The 19,251-nt window shown below is 42.4% G+C and overlaps 1 protein-coding gene across 11 annotated transcripts in view; it reads right to left on the bottom strand.

Moving 5' to 3' along the window:
* Window positions 1-201: 201 nt before the first annotated feature.
* Window positions 202-19,251, bottom strand: part of LOC118359823 (6-phosphofructo-2-kinase/fructose-2,6-bisphosphatase 2-like) — a 28,914-nt gene continuing 9,864 nt past the window's right edge. For 5 of the 11 annotated variants that reach the window (XM_052482190.1, XM_052482186.1, XM_052482189.1 and 2 more), the window contains exons 2-15: window positions 17,187-17,312; window positions 16,755-16,851; window positions 16,145-16,211; window positions 15,949-16,023; window positions 15,775-15,831; window positions 15,521-15,645; window positions 11,331-11,538; window positions 11,014-11,160; window positions 10,802-10,906; window positions 10,586-10,715; window positions 8,771-8,833; window positions 8,601-8,665; window positions 7,628-7,828; window positions 202-2,406 (exon numbers count right to left, since the gene is read on the bottom strand). In XM_052482190.1, coding sequence (XP_052338150.1) covers window positions 2,350-2,406; window positions 7,628-7,828; window positions 8,601-8,665; window positions 8,771-8,833; window positions 10,586-10,715; window positions 10,802-10,906; window positions 11,014-11,160; window positions 11,331-11,538; window positions 15,521-15,645; window positions 15,775-15,831; window positions 15,949-16,023; window positions 16,145-16,211; window positions 16,755-16,851; window positions 17,187-17,298 — 1,509 coding nt within the window. In that variant the 5' untranslated portion in view covers window positions 17,299-17,312 and the 3' untranslated portion in view covers window positions 202-2,349. The other 6 variants (XR_008083060.1, XM_052482184.1, XM_052482183.1 and 3 more) reach the window with 6 other exon arrangements.

Below are 19,251 nucleotides of genomic sequence, written 5' to 3'. Positions count from 1 at the left end.
TGTTATTCTCAGGAAGTATCCCTCACAATCTTGCCCTATATCCAGGGTTCTGCCACAGGCCTGTCCTGGCTTTAGATAAGACAGGAAGAATTGCTGTAAACATCAAAACAGATAGGTACCACCCAATGGAGCTCACTAAATCTGCCCATGCCCACACTGTGTACCAGAGGACAAAGTCAAGTCTAACTGCCATGAGCAGTCGACAGATACATTCATTTATTGAATCGTTTACACTCATGACTAATATTCCAGTGATTTAAATCATTTTACAGCATAGTGCTAGTATACAGATCAGTATACTGTAGTCTTACAGGCTACGGTATTCTGCCTATTTATATAATAACATAGCCTTGCAAGAGCTACAAAAGTAATGCTACTAAACACAGTCAGAGGCACTTTAGAGCAGCAGCACATTTAACATATATAATTATAGCAGTAATTAACAATAAGATACACATAGCTGGGCAAGATCAGTGAAGTTTAAGTATGAACGTACCTACCTACCTACCTACTTCTTTCCTTATGCTGTGCTTTTCCAGAATTCAAAATCATGCAGATAACGTTAGGAAAAGTAAAAACACAATGTCCTTTTAACAAATTGAAGAATAAATGCTGGCATTAACTGGAACTACAGTAGTAGTTGCCATTTTAGCTGAAGACGTGTATTGGATGCATCTATAATGCAAATAAATTGGTATTTCATAACATGACGATAAATATGTAACCGAATTGCAGAGTAAAATGTGAACTATACACACACAGAAATGTAACCTGTGACAGTAACATGTGACTAACCAATAACATGAATCCCTGAGCTGAAATGTTAAATCCTGTATGGTGGTCTTTCAGCCTAATGGAGGAATAACAAAGTTGGTCACAAGGCTGTTCAAAAACGATGATATTCAACTATCCAATTTAAGAGGTACATATATTATTCATAAGAGCTTAAGTAATTGTACATTATAGACAAAGGATAAGACAGTGTTTGTAGTAAGTGCTTTGTTTTTTATAAAATGTTCAGTGTTACCATGTGGCAACCCCTTCCATAAGGGACTTAGTAGATTTATACAATTTATTTTACACTAAGACAAATTTCCTCAAAGATATCCTCTATTTAAACATCCCAAAGTTCTGTTTAGAGTAAATTCAAATTTGAATGTTGATAAGTGTGTGCAAGCAAGGCCATGTTTTTCTCAAATCATCTCGCTCTTCACCCTCACACAACCACAATATCTATCTAACAGATGTCAACAGAAACTAATCAGCTGTAGAAAAGATTCTGGCCACTACAACAACCACACGGTGTGACCATTTGTGGCCGAGGTGTTGTGCTTGAACCACTGCTTGACAATCAAACTGGTAAGGCTGGCATGGTATGTAGCAGGCCTGAGCATTAGGTGATGATTCCTCCTGGAGTGGAGGGACTACAGTAGGTACATACAGAGGGCACCTGTGTTGAAATACTATTTGAAATCATGTCAAATACTTCAGCTGTGCTTGCATGTTGAAATGAAATCAATAGAAAAGCCCCCAAAGTGCAAACACTGCCCATCTGGCACTCCTGGCAGGCTAAAGCAAACATTCAAGCTATGTACAAACATTTAAAATAGTATTTGAACCCAGGTCTGATGGCAGAGAGGATGTTGGGGAGTGGAGACCCCAGTCTCTGTCCTCTTCAACTGCGAACAGCATCTTCTGAGTCCCCTGGGCTGAAGCAGTTGAGAGACTCCTTTAGGAGGCAGAAGGAGGGAGAGACAGTGTTATCTCACATGCTAAGCTGTGCCAAGGCTGGGCAGCGTCATCATACAATTTGTTTTGACTGGTCTCTGCTACACTTGAGCTCAGAAAGAGAAGGGTAAGGTCAATCACAAGACACAACTTGCTGTTTTTTTTAGGGATGCACGACACTGATGCCGATAATCAATATTTAAAAAATGTTGCGTCCTTTTAAGCATTCTAGTACAGTTAAATAGTTAACACACACGGATGCAGCGGTCTAAGGCACTGGTTCGAATCCAGGTCATATCACAATCTATCATAACTGTACCGTGATTGGGAGTCCCATAGGGCGGCTCACAGTTGGCCCAGCATCGTCTGGGTTTGGCTGTCATTGTAAATAAGAATTTGTTCTTATCCAACTTACCTAGTTAAATAAAAGGTTACACACACGCACCACATTGACCAAAAAGTTATTTTGTTGGCATTTACGTATGTCCCCATTACCAATAAAACATAATCAAAACCTATTTCTTTCACTTACTTGCTGTGCTGTTTCGTTGTTCATTTGTTCAGTCGTTTCATTCTCAACCAGGATTTCATCATACATGTCAAGCAGTGTTTCTGTTCTGTCTATCCGTGGCCTCTCTTCCTCGGTGCGCAGTCACTGTCCATTTCAATCTTGTCCAGCTGTGTATGTAACATTTCACATAAACCCTGTTTATTGTCTGCATCGAAGTAGCGGTCCTTGTACCTAGCATCGAGCATGGTGGCGACACAGTAAAGAGGCTCCGATAGTATATCACCGAATTGCTTGTTTAACCCCACGGTCTATGTCGGCAGTTTTGTTGAGTAGGCGTTTCAATGCCATGACAGAGGGTATCACGTCTGCTGCAGACACAGTTGATTGGCTTATTTCTCCAGTCAGTTGTTCGAATAGCGCTAGGAGTGTGTTCATGTTTCCAAGTTTCAAAACATGTTCTCAAATGCCATTGAAATGGCACCAGAGATATGAGAACCAGCACATTCTTGAGCATGCAATACGGCTTTCCTCAGTACAAAATCCTCGTCGACCCACTGTGCGGTCAGACTCAGCATGCGCAAAGGGCTGACATCGCTGGTCCAAATGTCGGTCGTGACGCCCATAGCAAGTAGCATAATGAATTCCATTATCTTGGTGTTAATTGATTTCACCTTTTGAGTTGTCTCTCTGAAATGTTCTTACTCTTTCAAATTACTGCTCAACTTGAACTTTTTTAATGGTTGGCTCAGTATTTTTCTGCTTTTGTTCTGTGTAGCGCTGTATTTTTCGTGGTGTCATTACGTCATCTACCTACGTTTATATAGGTATGCACGTCATCTACCTACGTTATATAGGTATGCACGTCATCTACCTACGGTTATATAGGTGTGCACGTCATCTACCTACGGTTATATAGGTGTGCACGTCATCTACCTACGGTTATATAGGTGTGCACGTCATCTACCTACGGTTATATAGGTATGCATGTCATCTACCTACGGTTATATAGGTATGCACGTCATCTACCTACGTTATATAGGTATGCACGTCATCTACCTACGTTATATAGGTATGCACGTCATCTACCTGCGGTTATAACCATTCATTACATTTCATTATAGTACAACGGTTTGATTTGTCTAATCTTAGCAATTTCTTCTTAGCTAGCTACATAGCCGTCTTTGTATCAAAGATAATTGCGTAATTATCGTATTTCGTCGTCCTAACGTAGTCTACACTGCTATCTGCCAAGCAGCTAGCCAGCTAGCAAACGTCCACCGTCTACCGAATAGCAGCACTGTAGAAACTATTACACTCAACTGAACGACTTGATTAGTGTAGTGTTAGCTAGCTACATAGTTGTCTTTGCTGTCTTCGTATCCAAGATAATTGTGTAGTTTAGAGTGTGTAGTCTTAGAGTGATTATCTTAATTTACCGAGGTTAGCTAGCCAGCTATTTGTCGTCCTTAACGTAGGAGACACTGCTAGCTAGCCAACAGCTTAGCCAACGTCTACCGAATAGAACTTCCGCACTCAACAACCCGGTCGCATTCCGCTTCGCTCCACAGGTAGTATCACATTTTCATTTCATTTCATTACAGCACAACGGTTTGATTTGTTTGATCGTAGCTAGCTACATAGCTAGCTACATAGCCGTCTTTGTATCAAAGATAATTGTGTAGTCTAGAGCGATTTTCTAGGTTAGCTAGCCAGCTATTGTCGTTCTTTTAACGCAACGTAACGTAATCAACACTGCTAGCTAGCCAGCTGGCCCCGAATAGCAGCACTGTAGAAACTATTACACTCAACGGAACGACTTGATTAGTGTAGTGTCAACAACGCAGCCACTGCCAGCTAGCCTACAAAGTCAACAACGCAGCCACTGCCAGCTAGCCTACTTCAGCAGTACTGTATCATTTCAATCATTTTAGTCAATAAGATTCTTGCTACGTAAGCTTAACTTTCTGAACATTCGAGACGTGTAGTCCACTTGTCATTCCAATCTCCTTGCATTAGCGTAGCCTCTTCTGTAGCCTGTCAACTATGTGTCTGTCTATCCCTGTTCTCTCCTCTCTGCACAGACCATACAAACGCTCCACACCGCGTGGCCGCGGCCACCCCTAATCTGGTGGTCCCAGCGCGCACGACCCACGTGGAGTTCCAGGTCTCCGGTAGCCTCTGGAACTGCCGATCTGCGGCCAACAAGGCAGAGTTCATCTCAGCCTATGCCTCCCTCCAGTCCCTCGACTTCTTGGCACTGACAGAAACATGGATCACCACAGATAACACTGCTACTCCTACTGCTCTCTCTTCGTCCGCCCACGTGTTCTCGCACACCCCGAGAGCTTCTGGTCAGCGGGGTGGTGGCACCGGGATCCTCATCTCTCCCAAGTGGTCATTCTCTCTTTCTCCCCTTACCCATCTGTCTATCGCCTCCTTTGAATTCCATGCTGTCACAGTTACCAGCCCTTTCAAGCTTAACATCCTGATCATTTATCGCCCTCCAGGTTCCCTCGGAGAGTTCATCAATGAGCTTGATGCCTTGATAAGCTCCTTTCCTGAGGATGGCTCACCTCTCACAGTTCTGGGCGACTTTAACCTCCCCACGTCTACCTTTGACTCATTCCTCTCTGCCTCCTTCTTTCCACTCCTCTCCTCTTTTGACCTCACCCTCTCACCTTCCCCCCCTACTTACAAGGCAGGCAATATGCTCGACCTCATCTTTACTAGATGCTGTTCTTCCACTAACCTCATTGCAACTCCCCTCCAAGTCTCCGACCACTACCTTGTATCCTTTTCCCTCTCGCTCTCATCCAACACTTCCCACACTGCCCCTACTCGGATGGTATCGCGCCGTCCCAACCTTCGCGCTCTCTCTCCCCCGCTACTCTCTTCTCTTCCATCCTATCATCTCTTCCCTCTGCTCAAACCTTCTCCAACCCATCTCCTGATTCTGCCTCCTCAACCCTCCTCTCCTCCCTTTCTGCATCCTTTGACTCTCTATGTCCCCTATCCTCCAGGCCGGCTCGGTCCTCCCCTCCCGCTCAGTGGCTCGACGACTCATTGCGAGCTCACAGAACAGGGCTCCGGGCAGCCGAGCGGAAATGGAGGAAAACTCGCCTCCCTGCGGACCTGGCATCCTTTCACTCCCTCCTCTCTACATTTTCCTCCTCTGCCTCTGCTGCTAAAGCCACTTTCTACCACTCTAAATTCCAAGCATCTGCCTCTAACCCTAGGAAGCTCTTTGCCACCTTCTCCTCCCTCCTGAATCCTCCTCCCCCTCCCCCCCCCCTCCTCCCTCTCTGCAGATGACTTCGTCAACCATTTTGAAAAGAAGGTCGACGACATCCGATCCTCGTTTGCTAAGTCAAACGACACCGCTGGTTCTGCTCACACTGCCCTACCCGGTGCTCTGACCTCTTTCTCCCTCTCTCTCCAGATGAAATCTCGCGTCTTGTGACGGCCGGCCGCCCAACAACCTGCCCGCTCGACCCTATCCCCTCCTCTCTTCTCCAGACCATTTCCGGAGACCTTCTCCCTTACCTCACCTCGCTCATCAACTCATCCCTGACCGCTGGCTACGTCCCTTCCGTCTTCAAGAGAGCGAGAGTTGCACCCCTTCTGAAAAAACCTACACTCGATCCCTCCGATGTCAACAACTACAGACCAGTATCCCTTCTTTCTTTTCTCTCAAAAACTCTTGAACGTGCCGTCCTTGGCCAGCTCTCCCGCTATCTCTCTCAGAATGACCTTCTTGATCCAAATCAGTCAGGTTTCAAGACTAGTCATTCAACTGAGACTGCTCTTCTCTGTATCACGGAGGCGCTCCGCACCGCTAAAGCTAACTCTCTCTCTCTGCTCTCATCCTTCTAGACCTATCGGCTGCCTTCGATACTGTGAACCATCAGATCCTCCTCTCCACCCTCTCCGAGTTGGGCATCTCCGGCGCGGCCCACGCTTGGATTGCGTCCTACCTGACAGGTCGCTCCTACCAGGTGGCGTGGCGAGAATCTGTCTCCTCACCACGCGCTCTCACCACTGGTGTCCCCCAGGGCTCTGTTCTAGGCCCTCTCCTATTCTCGCTATACACCAAGTCACTTGGCTCTGTCATAACCTCACATGGTCTCTCCTATCATTGCTATGCAGACGACACACAATTAATCTTCTCCTTTCCCCCTTCTGATGACCAGGTGGCGAATCGCATCTCTGCATGTCTGGCAGACATATCAGTGTGGATGACGGATCACCACCTCAAGCTGAACCTCGGCAAGACGGAGCTGCTCTTCCTCCCAGGGAAGGACTGCCCGTTCCATGATCTCGCCATCACGGTTGACAACTCCATTGTGTCCTCCTCCCAGAGCGCTAAGAACCTTGGCGTGATCCTGGACAACACCCTGTCGTTCTCAACTAACATCAAGGCGGTGGCCCGTTCCTGTAGGTTCATGCTCTACAACATCCGCAGAGTACGACCCTGCCTCACACAGGAAGCGGCGCAGGTCCTAATCCAGGCACTTGTCATCTCCCGTCTGGATTACTGCAACTCGCTGTTGGCTGGGCTCCCTGCCTGTGCCATTAAACCCCTACAACTCATCCAGAACGCCGCAGCCCGTCTGGTGTTCAACCTTCCCAAGTTCTCTCACGTCACCCCGCTCCTCCGCTCTCCACTGGCTTCCAGTTGAAGCTCGCATCCGCTACAAGACCATGGTGCTTGCCTACGGAGCTGTGAGGGGAACGGCACCTCAGTACCTCCAGGCTCTGATCAGGCCCTACACCCAAACAAGGGCACTGCGTTCATCCACCTCTGGCCTGCTCGCCTCCCTACCACTGAGGAAGTACAGTTCCCGCTCAGCCCAATCAAAACTGTTCGCTGCTCTGGCTCCCCAATGGTGGAACACACTCCCTCACGACGCCAGGACAGCGGAGTCAATCACCACCTTCCGGAGACACCTGAAACCCCACCTCTTTAAGGAATACCTAGGATAGGATAAAGTAATCCTTCTCACCCCCCTTAAAAGATTTAGATGCACTATTGTAAAGTGGCTGTTCCACTGGATGTCATAAGGTGAATGCACCAATTTGTAAGTCGCTCTGGATAAGAGCGTCTGCTAAATGACTTAAATGTAATGTAAATGTATATAGGTATGCACGTCATCTACCTACGTTATATAGGTATGCAGCTTTGATATCGGTTTTGCACATTGGCGTTAAACTAGACATCGGGCTGATGCCAATGCTGGCATTTTTAACTAATATAGTACTATTCTGATATGCTCATCGATATATAGTGCATCGCTAGTTTTAAAAATAAGTTTACTGTAGTTTAAGGACATCAGTAACATCATAAAAACATGTGAAGAGAGACATCATTCATGCAGAAAGACAACTAACTTGGCTTCGTGTCAACTCTGCTCCCTCAGGGTCCTCGAAGGACTGCATGCTGGGTATAAAGGGGGCCAGGGGCCGTCGAGATTGAGGTGGGTTGCCGGCGCTGTAGAGGCGCGGTCGCTTCACCTGGTCGTGACTGGACAGCGGGGTGAAACTGTTCCTCCGGAGGAATGTGGTGGGAACGACGTCATTACAGACTTTATCCTGGTGAGAGAGGTTGGAGCATCAGAAGGTTCACTGTGTGTGTGCGCGCGTGTCTTGCATGCTACACATCTTGTGAAAACATTACAGCTGAAACAAACAACAGAATATTGAAGAGGTGTTGCGGTTCCTTTCCCAGACATGTTAGCAGTGTGGCCACTGGTCATGTTTTTGAGTGTAACGCCCACACCACATGGAACATCTGGTAAACACACTGTACCGGGGACAGCACTGAGACAGTGTGGCCTGTTGAGTCCAGAACTACATACTGTACTGTATAAGCAGAGCAGATCTCCAAATTAGGAGAAATGACATAAAATAGGCCCTTTATATGGTTGAGGGTGGAAACTGTACTCTGGTCTTTTTGTGTGTGCAATTTCTCACACTATTTTGCAGAAAACTGCATATTCTGAGGATTGTCTCACTACTATCTAGAACTCTTCAAACTACAACTTCCCAGATCAGCCAGTTTGTTATGACTCAGCTGGTCTGTTTTTCGTTGTTGCAATTTCTCACACTATTTTATATAACTGCATATTCTGAGGATTGACTCACTACTACCAAGAACTCTTCAAACTGCAACTTCCCTGATCAGCCAGTTTGTTATTACTCGACTATTTATTGTAGTTAATCATCCATCTGACTCTTGGGAGAAAGTTGTTGGATCAGTGGTCAGAACTGGCCACACCTGTTAAAAGAGGGATACAGTATACGAACCAATGAAATTAAGTAGAACAGTAGATTGAACAGAGATTTGTCAAGGAGAAAAACTCACTACTGGCCTGTCCCGGTGAGTGTTCACAGCCTCCACTTTGAGGTCAAACATGTCCACTTTACAACCTGGCCGAGAAAAAAATAACAGTCCATGTTAACCTGAGAGAGAGGAATGAGAGAGAAAGATGTATCTGAGACTGACACAGGGTAGTGTTGGATGAGATATCCTACCATAAGCCACAGGGGTGAGCTTTAGAACTGTGTGGAGGGGACACTTCAAGTAGGGCAGGTCATCTGTGTCAACAGAAACAAAGACACAATGACTTTATTTAGAACATTGTGAGATCAACATGGCATCTCAAAAGGACTCAACCTCATGCCGTTAATGACACGTGATAGAGTTAACAATACATACATATATTTTTAGGGATTATATTTAGATTAGCCAATATAATTAGTCAGTAGACTTCATCACTTCTCTTTCCTGACATCTGGCAGTGACAGTCAGAGGTGCCCACTGCACAGTCACAGTGTGGGTGGCTTTACTAGCCTTTAAAATGCCCCTTAAGGCACAAACTATTTTCGCAACTGAATTGGCAGACCTGAAAAGGGCCATGTGACATTCTTTTTAACCTCAACATCTATTTCTGTCCTTCATCCAGGATGAACATGAACAAAGTCATATTTTTCACTCAAAACAAACAGAGGTCAAGATGTGTTTGTGTGCTTGTATCCTGCCTAAAGTTATTTAGTTTCCTAACGAGGTGATGTGTGTATCTGTGAATGTGCTTGTCTGTATATAGAGAAAGTATTCAGACCCCTAGACTTTTTCCACAATTTGTTACGTTACAGCCTTATTCTAAAATTGATTAAATTGTTTTACTCCCTCATGAATCTACACATCTAGACATTTTTAGAATGAAATATCACATTTACATAAGTATTCAGACCCTTTACTCAGTACTTTACTTTGTTGAAGCAACTTTGGCAGAGATTACAGCCTCAAGTCTTCTTGGGTATGACACTACAAGCTTGGCACACCTGTATTTGGGGAGTTTCTCCCATTCTTCTCTGCAGATCTTCTCAAGCTCCGTCAGGTTGGATGGGGAGTATCGTTGTACAGCTGTTTTCAGGTCTCTCCAGAGATGTTAGATCGGTTTCAAGTCCTGGCTCTGGCTGGGCCACTCAAGGACATTCAGAGACTTGTCCCGAAGCCACTCCTGCGTTGTCTTGGCTGTCTGCTTAGGGTCGTTGTCCTGTTGGAATGTGAACCTTCGCCCCAGTCTAATGTCCTGAGCAGGTTTTCATCAATGATCTCTCTGTACTTTGCTCCATTCATCTTTCTCTCGATCCTGACTAGTCTTGCAGTCCCCACAGCATGATGCTGCCACCACGATGTGCCAGGTGTCCTCCAGACGTGACGCTTGGTATTCAGGGCAAAAAATTTAATCTTGGTTTCATCAGACCAGAGAATCTTGTTTCTCATGGTCTGAGAGTCTTTTGGTGCCTTTTGGCAAACCCCAAGCGGGCTGTCATGTACCTTTTACTGAAGAGTGGCTTCCCTCTGCCACTCTACCATAAAGACCTGATTGGTAGAGTGCTGCAGAGATGGTCGTCCTTCAGAGTGACCATCGGGTTCTTGGTCACCTCCCTGACCTCCCTGACCAAGGCCTTTCCCACTGTCAACTGTGGGACCTTAAATAGACAGGGGTGTGCCTTCCCAAATCATGTCCAATCAATTTAATTTACTACAGGTGGACTCAAATCAAGTTGTAGAAATATCAAGGATGATCAATGGAAACAGGATGCATCTGAGCTCAATTTCGAGTCTCATAGCAAAGGGTCTGAATACTTACGTAAGTAAGGTATTTCTGTTTTTAATTTTTAATAAATTAGTAACATTATTATGGGGTATTGTGTATAGATTGCTGAGGAAAAGTTCTTATTTGACCAATTTTAGAATAAGGCTGTAATGTAACAAAATGTGGAAAAAGTCAAGGGGCTGAATACTTTCCAAAGGCACTAAGTGAGTTTGTGTGTTTGTACCAGCACTCTTATCCAGGAAGTAAGCGAGCAGGCAGCGCATGACAGCCTGGTGACAGATGACCAGCACGTTGCCTTGTCTTTCCAGCTCCATGATTACCGGCTCTAACCTCTGCACCAGGTCCTGGTAGGACTACGGAGAGAGGAGAGGGACAAACTGAGCTCAGTGCTTCAGATGAATGGGACAGATCTCTGTAGAGAGATAAAGAGTAACTGTACCTCTCCTCCTGGGTAGCGGTAGTGGTACTTGTCCTGATCTCTTAAGGCAAACTCCGCAGGGAAGGTTTCCTCAATCATCTCATAGGTCATCTCCTCACACACACCCTGAGAATCATAAATATGTTTTTTATTTTATAGACAATCATTATTAAATTTAACCCCTACCATGTTGTCTGTGGGTCACTATTGAACCATGGTGCTGTGGTACTAACGGCATCGATCTCGTTGAGTATCTTCCACTGCTCGTAGGGCACCCCGAGCTCTTCAGCAGTCTGGATAGTCCGTCCCAGCTGGCTGGTCCACACCTTGAGGTCTGTCAGACCATGCTGCTCCACAAAACCCTTCAGCGCTCCAGCAAACTAAGAGGATTAGAATAGGCATAGTAGGTTTATTTGTATACAGAATGTAAGAAAGATGGTGTCATACAGTGATTGTGTGTGCAAGATTAATATATATAGAACACAGAGCAACATAGCATGAAGCGGCGCAGTAGTTTCTGTACTTTACTAAAGGAGAAGTCGAGGTATACCTTTTTCCCTTGAACAGACAGCATTCCATCGCCCCCGATGCGTCCCTCCACGTTGTGTTCGCTCTCTCCGTGCCGACACAGGTAGATAGAGTGAGAGTGCACGTGGATGTTCATCAGGTAGTACACGATCTTGCTCTGGATGTAGTCCTGCACCTTGTTTACCAGGAAGCTCCGGCCCACGTTGATGACCTGGATGAAGGACAGGTCCCTAGGGGTCAGAGGTTAGAATGGAGGTCAAGATGGAATTTATCAGTGACCTGATAGTGTCTTGATCCTATACAGACTCATTGCTAAAGACGCTAATAATGAACATCATGAAGATCTACTCATTAGCTAAATGAATTCTCAGTACAATAGTTTTGAGAAATCAAAGAAATTGACAAGAACTTCTAATAATAAAATAACACTTTTAATAGCTATTCAGCCCCTGCTTTCTGTAGGTATTAAATGGCCCGAACTGTTGAAAACAAAAACTTTCACAAGGCCCTGGCTGGGTCAGTAAGAGGGGAAGCAACTGTTCCTCTTCTCTAACTGGGACAATGTCCAGAGGAATTTGCTGATACGACTTGGAGGCCCAGGTTTTAGGAGCTCAGGCTTGAAATAAGATTGTAATTTGTACATTTCTTGAAGATAAACAGTGTAAAATCAGTGTGTTGTTTTATAAGGCTCATCATATGAGGGACTACATCTAATAATACTATAGTGAATTAGGAATAATGACCAACGAACCAAAAACGTTTTTCTGTCAGTAGATTTAGAATTGGAAATCAGACCAATGATGTTATGATGAGGAGTCAACATGGTGACAAAGCAGGCTATAATCTGAAAAAAAACCTTTGTCAATCTTGTGTGTTGTCTCCAACTACTGGAGAAACTATGGAACTCTTGATGAAGGTTTGTAAATACAAATGGTATCAATTAAAGCTCCATTGTGGAACTTTTTATGTACTGGTGTTTTTGGAGACCCCTCTGGCAAGAATGAAAAAAAGTCAAGAGTTCAACACAATTCCATAGAAACCCCGCTCTCATCGGTAGTCGCTAGAATGACATCCTCTCCATACAGAGTATAGTCCGATTTCTCCCTGCTCTGTTGACAAGTATTTTTCTCAGCGCATATGAGTCATAAAGGCCTAGCGCATTAATTTGGTGGAAAAACTACATTTTCCCAAAAATGACTTTTTAAATATATTAATAATTTTTTATGGGTGATTTATCACGGGGTGTTGCAGCACCTTAAACACCCCTACTTCCTGCAGTTATGGGTACATTGTAAAAATTTTATAGCTAACATGAATGTCTCAGCGATCAAATATTTTACCAGGCAATCTGAAGATAGCTAACTTGGTAAAGACCTCTGAGTACTATGTACAGTATCAGTCAAAAGGACGGACACACCTACTCATTCAAGGGTTTTTCTTTATTTTGACTGTTTTCTAAACTGTAGAATAATAGTGAAGACATCAAAAACTATGAAATAACACATATGGAATCATGTAGTAACCAAAAAAGTGTTTGTTAAAAAATGTATTTTTTATTTGAGATTCAAAGTAGTCGCCCTTTGCCTTGATGACAGCTTTGGCATTCTTTTGACTGGTACTGTACGTTTTCACACTTCCTGGGAGCCACCAAGTCTGACAATAGGGACAGTTTATGTGCCTATTTAATTCCTATGTAAATCTACTCCACAATGGCCTTTCAATTTAGATAGGATCATGAAATACATTACAATGATGAACCATGTCAAGTTTGGCATTGATAAAAAATAAGGAAACTATTAACAATTCACTTTTTTGACTATGTAACACTAATGCTTAAAATAATCACAAGAAAAGCTGAGATTTGTCAATAACTCAACCATCTTTTGACCAATCAGATTTAGTCTAATTTAACCACTGTAAATTTACTCTACAGTGGCCTATCAACTAAAAATGTGTCAACACTATCTTTGACGTCCCTAAGATGATCCACACTAAATTTGATAAACCTAAAAAAAACAAGGAAACAAATTATTTACATATGTAACATTAATGCTCAAAATCATATGCTCCTGATGAACCATGTCAGATTTTCTCCAGATTTTGTATTTAGACTCATTACATAAATCTTTAATGGTTTTGCGAAAAAAAATTGTTGCTGCATTCAAATATGTCCGCACTGTACCTATAGGTGCACGTTAGCACATATGCTAATGAAAAAATACTTTAAAAACATGTTTGTTTATATTGTTTTGTTTTCTAAATCTCCTTGTCATGAACTATAAATCAGATTCACTCCAGTTTTGGTACACTGTATAAACTCAATGAGTTAGCCTCCAATGAATTTGAGAATGATTAGTTGCTGCATTCAATGTTGGCCACGCTACAGCACTAGATGGCACCATATCACTCCAGGACTAGAAGAACTGAACCGATGGACATGGGGCCATGAAATTTGGTATGTAAACCTTATGAATATGACCTTAGAAGCTGTGCGAATATAAAATCCCTTTAACCCTGATGGATGCACCAGACAAGTTGGTGGCACAATCAATGTCATTGGCACCATAGGATAATAGAACATATCTACTGATCAAGTGAACTTTGTCTCATGCAAATGAATGTTAGGTTTAAATTATGCAGATGAACAATGTGAAATATCGTGATTAGTACATCTGTATAATCACATATTGGTGCCCTATTATGTGGTCTGAACTAGTGAAAACGGGATATTTGTTAAGGGATTTTTTATCAATATTGACTAACTATGTATACATTTCAATCAGGACTGACTAATCAGAATACTATTATGTTACTGTATAGATGTATGAATTTTATTTTAATCCTAGTACTGAATATAATGTGTGTGATTATAATCAAGAATTAGAACAATGACTGTCTGTTCCTTGGTAGAAACAAATGAACTTATCGTCAGACTGGCTAGAATTCTTATCTACACAGGGAGGCCTTGGCCTAGTCATAAATTATCTAATCGGGTGGAGGAGGATGTAGGAAGGCTTGAGAACTATACTGCCATCGTACCGGAGTGGAGGAGAGACAGGACAGTTTGAAACCTAATGACGTCATTTTCAGTTTATAACCTGTTGTAAATTGTATAATGTTCAGTACTCTCGAGAATAAACGCTAGTGCTTGATTTTGAGACTGGTCTCCTCATATTTTATGCAAATAAGTTTCTTACAAATCCTGAGAAATGGGCTGAGTGTATTAATTGAATTGGGTAGTAAACATATAGGAATTTTATTCATGAAAATTTTAAACCAGAAGCTCTGCTGCTTGCGCAGTCTGCATATTACAGCTGTGAGAGTGTATTGAAGTATTTTGGAAAACTAATGTGGAGTGTACCAACTGAGATTAAATAATTTACACAAACATATTTGAACAACATAAAGTACCAGAATTCAAAGATGACCACAATATACCAAACACACTAACACTGATTTTCTTTGGACAATATTTCTAACCATTAAGTCAAATTGACCCCAGAGTTGTTATATAAAGTCAATACATTAAGTAATGACCTTAAGAATGATTACCTGCTGCATTCAAAGATAACCAACCTACAGCACTAGACTAAGGGCTTATTCTCACTGAATAGAGTTATCGCGACCAATGTTAACTCTAAACTGAATGCGGGCGTGCAGCTCCCCGGGCCTGCCGCGCAGAAGAAATATCAGAAGGCACAGAGAAGCACCAGATTGAACTTCTCAACTTTCTAGAGTTTAGCCCATTAGTTAACACTATCAACGTTTCCCTTTACTGTGGGAATTGTGATTGAATCAACACAATATTAGCCCATTTCAATGAAACATACCAAAACAAAACTAACTAACACTTTGAACTGGGTTGTTACAGCATCAGCAGTCATGATTAGATGCGCTTGTTTTGAGATCAAAGCGAGAGCTACATGTACCGAGCTGTTCACATATAAACTTTTTTTGTCTTAAAGGGGCAGTGATGTATTTTGAGACCAGCTTGAATAAGCTAAGAAGCTAATAGGCAAAGGGTAGCATAATTAGTTTTATTCTCTGTAATAATGGTATCGAATACAGTGGTTTTCAGGCAGGCTGGAGGCGCAATATTGCTATGGTTGAAGCACTTTGGGACCACTAGCGACTCAGAGCTTTTGAACATTAAAACAAATACAAAAATGTACATAATCCAGCATTAACCATTTAAAATAGAGAATGTCTTACTTGTCGTGTTCATCTGGGTCTAATGGTTGGTACATGACTTTATAACATTCTATTCTCTTCAGGAAGTCCTCCATCACACTCTCTCTGTCTCTTTCTGGGTAGTCTGGGCTGGACACCTTCACATCCTGGGGAGGAGAGAGGGAGGTGCACAAGACTTAAAGTGTGGAAATCCTTAAGAAGATAATCATAGAATGTTTTAATGAGAAGTAAAACTCATAATGTAGTTAAGTTTTTAAACATGTAAGTTAATTTACCATAATATTAGCAGCAATGACATCAGGGTCGTCACACAATGACTCCACAAAAAACACCTGCGAAAGAGACCCATCTTTGAAGACATACTTTACCAAACCATTTTAACACCAATAATTGAGAATAGTTTCTAAACCTAAACATTGTTAGGTATAGAAACAAATAATAACACTGACCTTGTAAGCATGTTCCTTTGCAAAACTAAGGAGTAATTCTCTCCTCTCTCGGGTGGTGTTTGTGGCATCAAAGACCTGAAAGACATAATCACGTCTCACTGATATCTAAAATTAAGCTTGTCTTTTCACTTTGATATCACAATTTTGTCTCCAATTACTCAAAACAGCAGAGAGAGAGCAGAGAGTAGATACTCACAGCGATTTGACCCCCCTCTTCAGTCAGATACGCTTTGACGTCCTGCAGAGCCACCAGAGCACACTGCCTGTAGGGACACAGTGACCCAAATCAATAACAATTGAAATGAAAAATCAGTGACAACTCACTTAAATCTGACAGACATAACGCATTATGTTGCTATAATGCATTGTACGACCATGTATGACGACCCCATTATGTCTTAGTAATATTTATGTTCAATCTGTTGAAGAATTCTGGCATAGAAATACACAATATATTACAAGCCTTATAATAATAGATTATAGGGTTTATATAATGCTTATAACAAGTATTATACCTGTTGGTCTAGCAGCTAGCATTAAACCGAGAAAAAGGAAAATGGTGGGCGGGTGGCCAGGTGACTCACTACCATTGAGTTGCTCACTAAAAAACAAATGACATGATTTGTCTAAATCCAGTAGGAGGCCTTATAAACCTCAGCAAGATTTTCAATACAGATAACACCTGCTTGGGAAAACATGGAGGGCATAGTCTAGAAATAAAAGGGTTACTGTAATACTGTGTAACCCATCAAAACAACCTCATTCTTCTTCTACAGGTCCAAAAATACTATGAAGGGAGCACTCACTTCCTGATTTCCATGGCCTCCTCGTTGTCGTGTCTGAAGAAGTCATAGGACTTGTAGGCTTTCACAGCCTCTCGCCTGTAGACACCCAGGTTGAATACTGCAACACAATACAGGTGATGAAATGCACAACATGTTCTTGTAATCAGTAGAATGTCATGTGACAGCTTACTGAACTGTGGAAGAAAGTCATGGGTTCTGCAGCGTCACAGTTCAATGACATAATTCTCTATATTGTAAATATATCAACACAAAAAGATCCCTATGATTGCTAGTCTGCACAAAGGAATGAATTTACACATCGTATAGAGTGAATACAATAACATGAATAATGAGGAAAGTGTGGCTTCAATGTTTATCTTCCGGCAGTGTGGGTCTGTAAGTTTTGTTAATGGAAATACAGTATAGTACATACAGTGAGGCTTCTAAACTAACCCTTGGTTGGCACTCCTATCCAGTTGAGGTAGCGGGTTAGCTTCTTGGACATGTAGGTTTTCCCTCTGGCAGGAAGACCAATCATCACAATCACAGTGGGGGAGTTGGTCATGTAAGAGGCCCATGCTGTTCACACAGAGAAACATCAATCACAACCAAACAACTTACTTTGAAATGTCAATAGAACGTAGGCTAAGTATTTTACCATGACACAGTAACTCCATTATATTTTATAATTGTTTTAAAAAAAAGGCCAATATAATAACATGTCAATTATTCCTTTGGGTTTATTTTTTCATTCATACCTTCTCACTAATGGTGGTTAATGTTTTTCAAACAGCAGCTGCTTAGCTACTGACTGTCCACAGACACTGTTAAGTCCATGCCCAGAAATGTAAAATTAGGTCTGGTGTTCTGAAGGTTATTGTTATTGTCGCTCTCGCTTCTTTAGTCTGTTACTGCAGATAGAAGATTCACCAACACCCATCCTCAGTCCTTTGCACACAAACCCTTGCTATTCTTAACAAGACCAGGCATTACATTTACATGCTACACATTCCTTAAACCAGCCCTGTGGCTTAAAAATTCAGTGGTTACCAAGCAGCCACCCGCAAAAGATTTGTGTGTGTGAATGTGAGTTTGAGATATGACTGTGTTTGGGACATCTTGGAACCATCTCCAGTTCCTGATTACAGATTCCTCAGAGTGGACTGGACTGGCTCGTTAAAGGTCCCATGCAGCTACTTTTATCTCAAAATTCAATCATTTCTTGGTAACAATTAAGTACCTTACTGTGATTGTCAAAAATAAACAAAAAGGGCGTCTTTGAAAAAGGGCGATCTCTCAAGCATGAATTTTACTAGGACTGTCTGTGTGATCTGAGTGGGAACACTGAAAATGACGTTATTGGCAGAGAGTTTGGAACTCTTTCTTGTTGGTATTTAACACGTTTTCCACATGGTGATGTCACCATGGAAGGTCGAAACTCCATCCCGCCAAAACAGGCAGAGATTTTAGGTCTTTACAAACAGCTCTTACACTAAAAGGGCATTATCATAATTTCCATAATTTCACAGTATTATTCTAACCTCATAGTGTGGAAATATAGATAAGACACACAAAAATCTAGTTGACTGTACTGTGCCTTTAATGCTGGACTTATTTAACTGGGGGTGATCGCAAAAAAGCATGCACTGATGACTGCACACATCACATCTAAACTAGTTTGAACTGATGTGTGAAAAAAGGCACTATGCCTATAGTAAACTATTAGAGCACCTTTCACATGCTGTATGCAGCTCGAGACAAAATATGCCTAGTTTCACTTTGCATGAGAGGAAAGCAAAGTTTGCCAGCGAGGCAAATAAATAGGGCTGATTACTTACAAAAAAGGGCATTTTGTGTTAATATCGACATTTCTAAATGTTAGATTCTGCACTGCCAAATTCAATTCCATTTAATCAACGTAATTGCCTATTGTCGGAGGAACATTGGTTATGCAACAGCTTGCAATAAATACTCAAAGATCAGGTTGACATTTAACCTAATTGGGTTAATAGAGGAAAGGGACCAGAATAGACGGGAGTATATGAGGCTAGCAGACAAGACACTAGTACTTACAGCATTTCTTCAGTACTTCATTAGCCCTGAGTTCCGTTCTCTTTCCCTCTGCTGAACTTTCCAGAACTGCAGTGCCTTTCTGCTGGCTGGCAGCCATGATGCTAGTAGACACAGCACACTGTCACTATACTGTCCAATGACTGGTCCTTTCACGGCAGGGTAGCCTGGCTGGGGACTCTCTCTGGGACTGAGAGGTCAGGACACTAGCTAAGTGAGGTCATCTCTGCAGAGGATTCTGCAGATAACATAGTTGTTTAGTCCATCTTCCCAGATTGCTTAAATTGTTTCCTTTCAAATAACCATAGCAAGCTAGCTGAGTAAATCTTTTTCTAGATCTTTTATCTAGTTAGCCTATAAATACGCCTAGCTATTGTTACAGTGCAAAATATGTCTAGCTAGCTAAGCATAATACATCCCCTTTACATCTGAAGAAAGTGACCGGTTG

Source organism: Oncorhynchus keta, chromosome 27 (genome assembly GCF_023373465.1).
Source record: "Oncorhynchus keta strain PuntledgeMale-10-30-2019 chromosome 27, Oket_V2, whole genome shotgun sequence".
NCBI classification, from domain to species: domain Eukaryota; kingdom Metazoa; phylum Chordata; class Actinopteri; order Salmoniformes; family Salmonidae; genus Oncorhynchus; species Oncorhynchus keta.
This window is presented reverse-complemented; position numbering and strand designations above follow the sequence as displayed.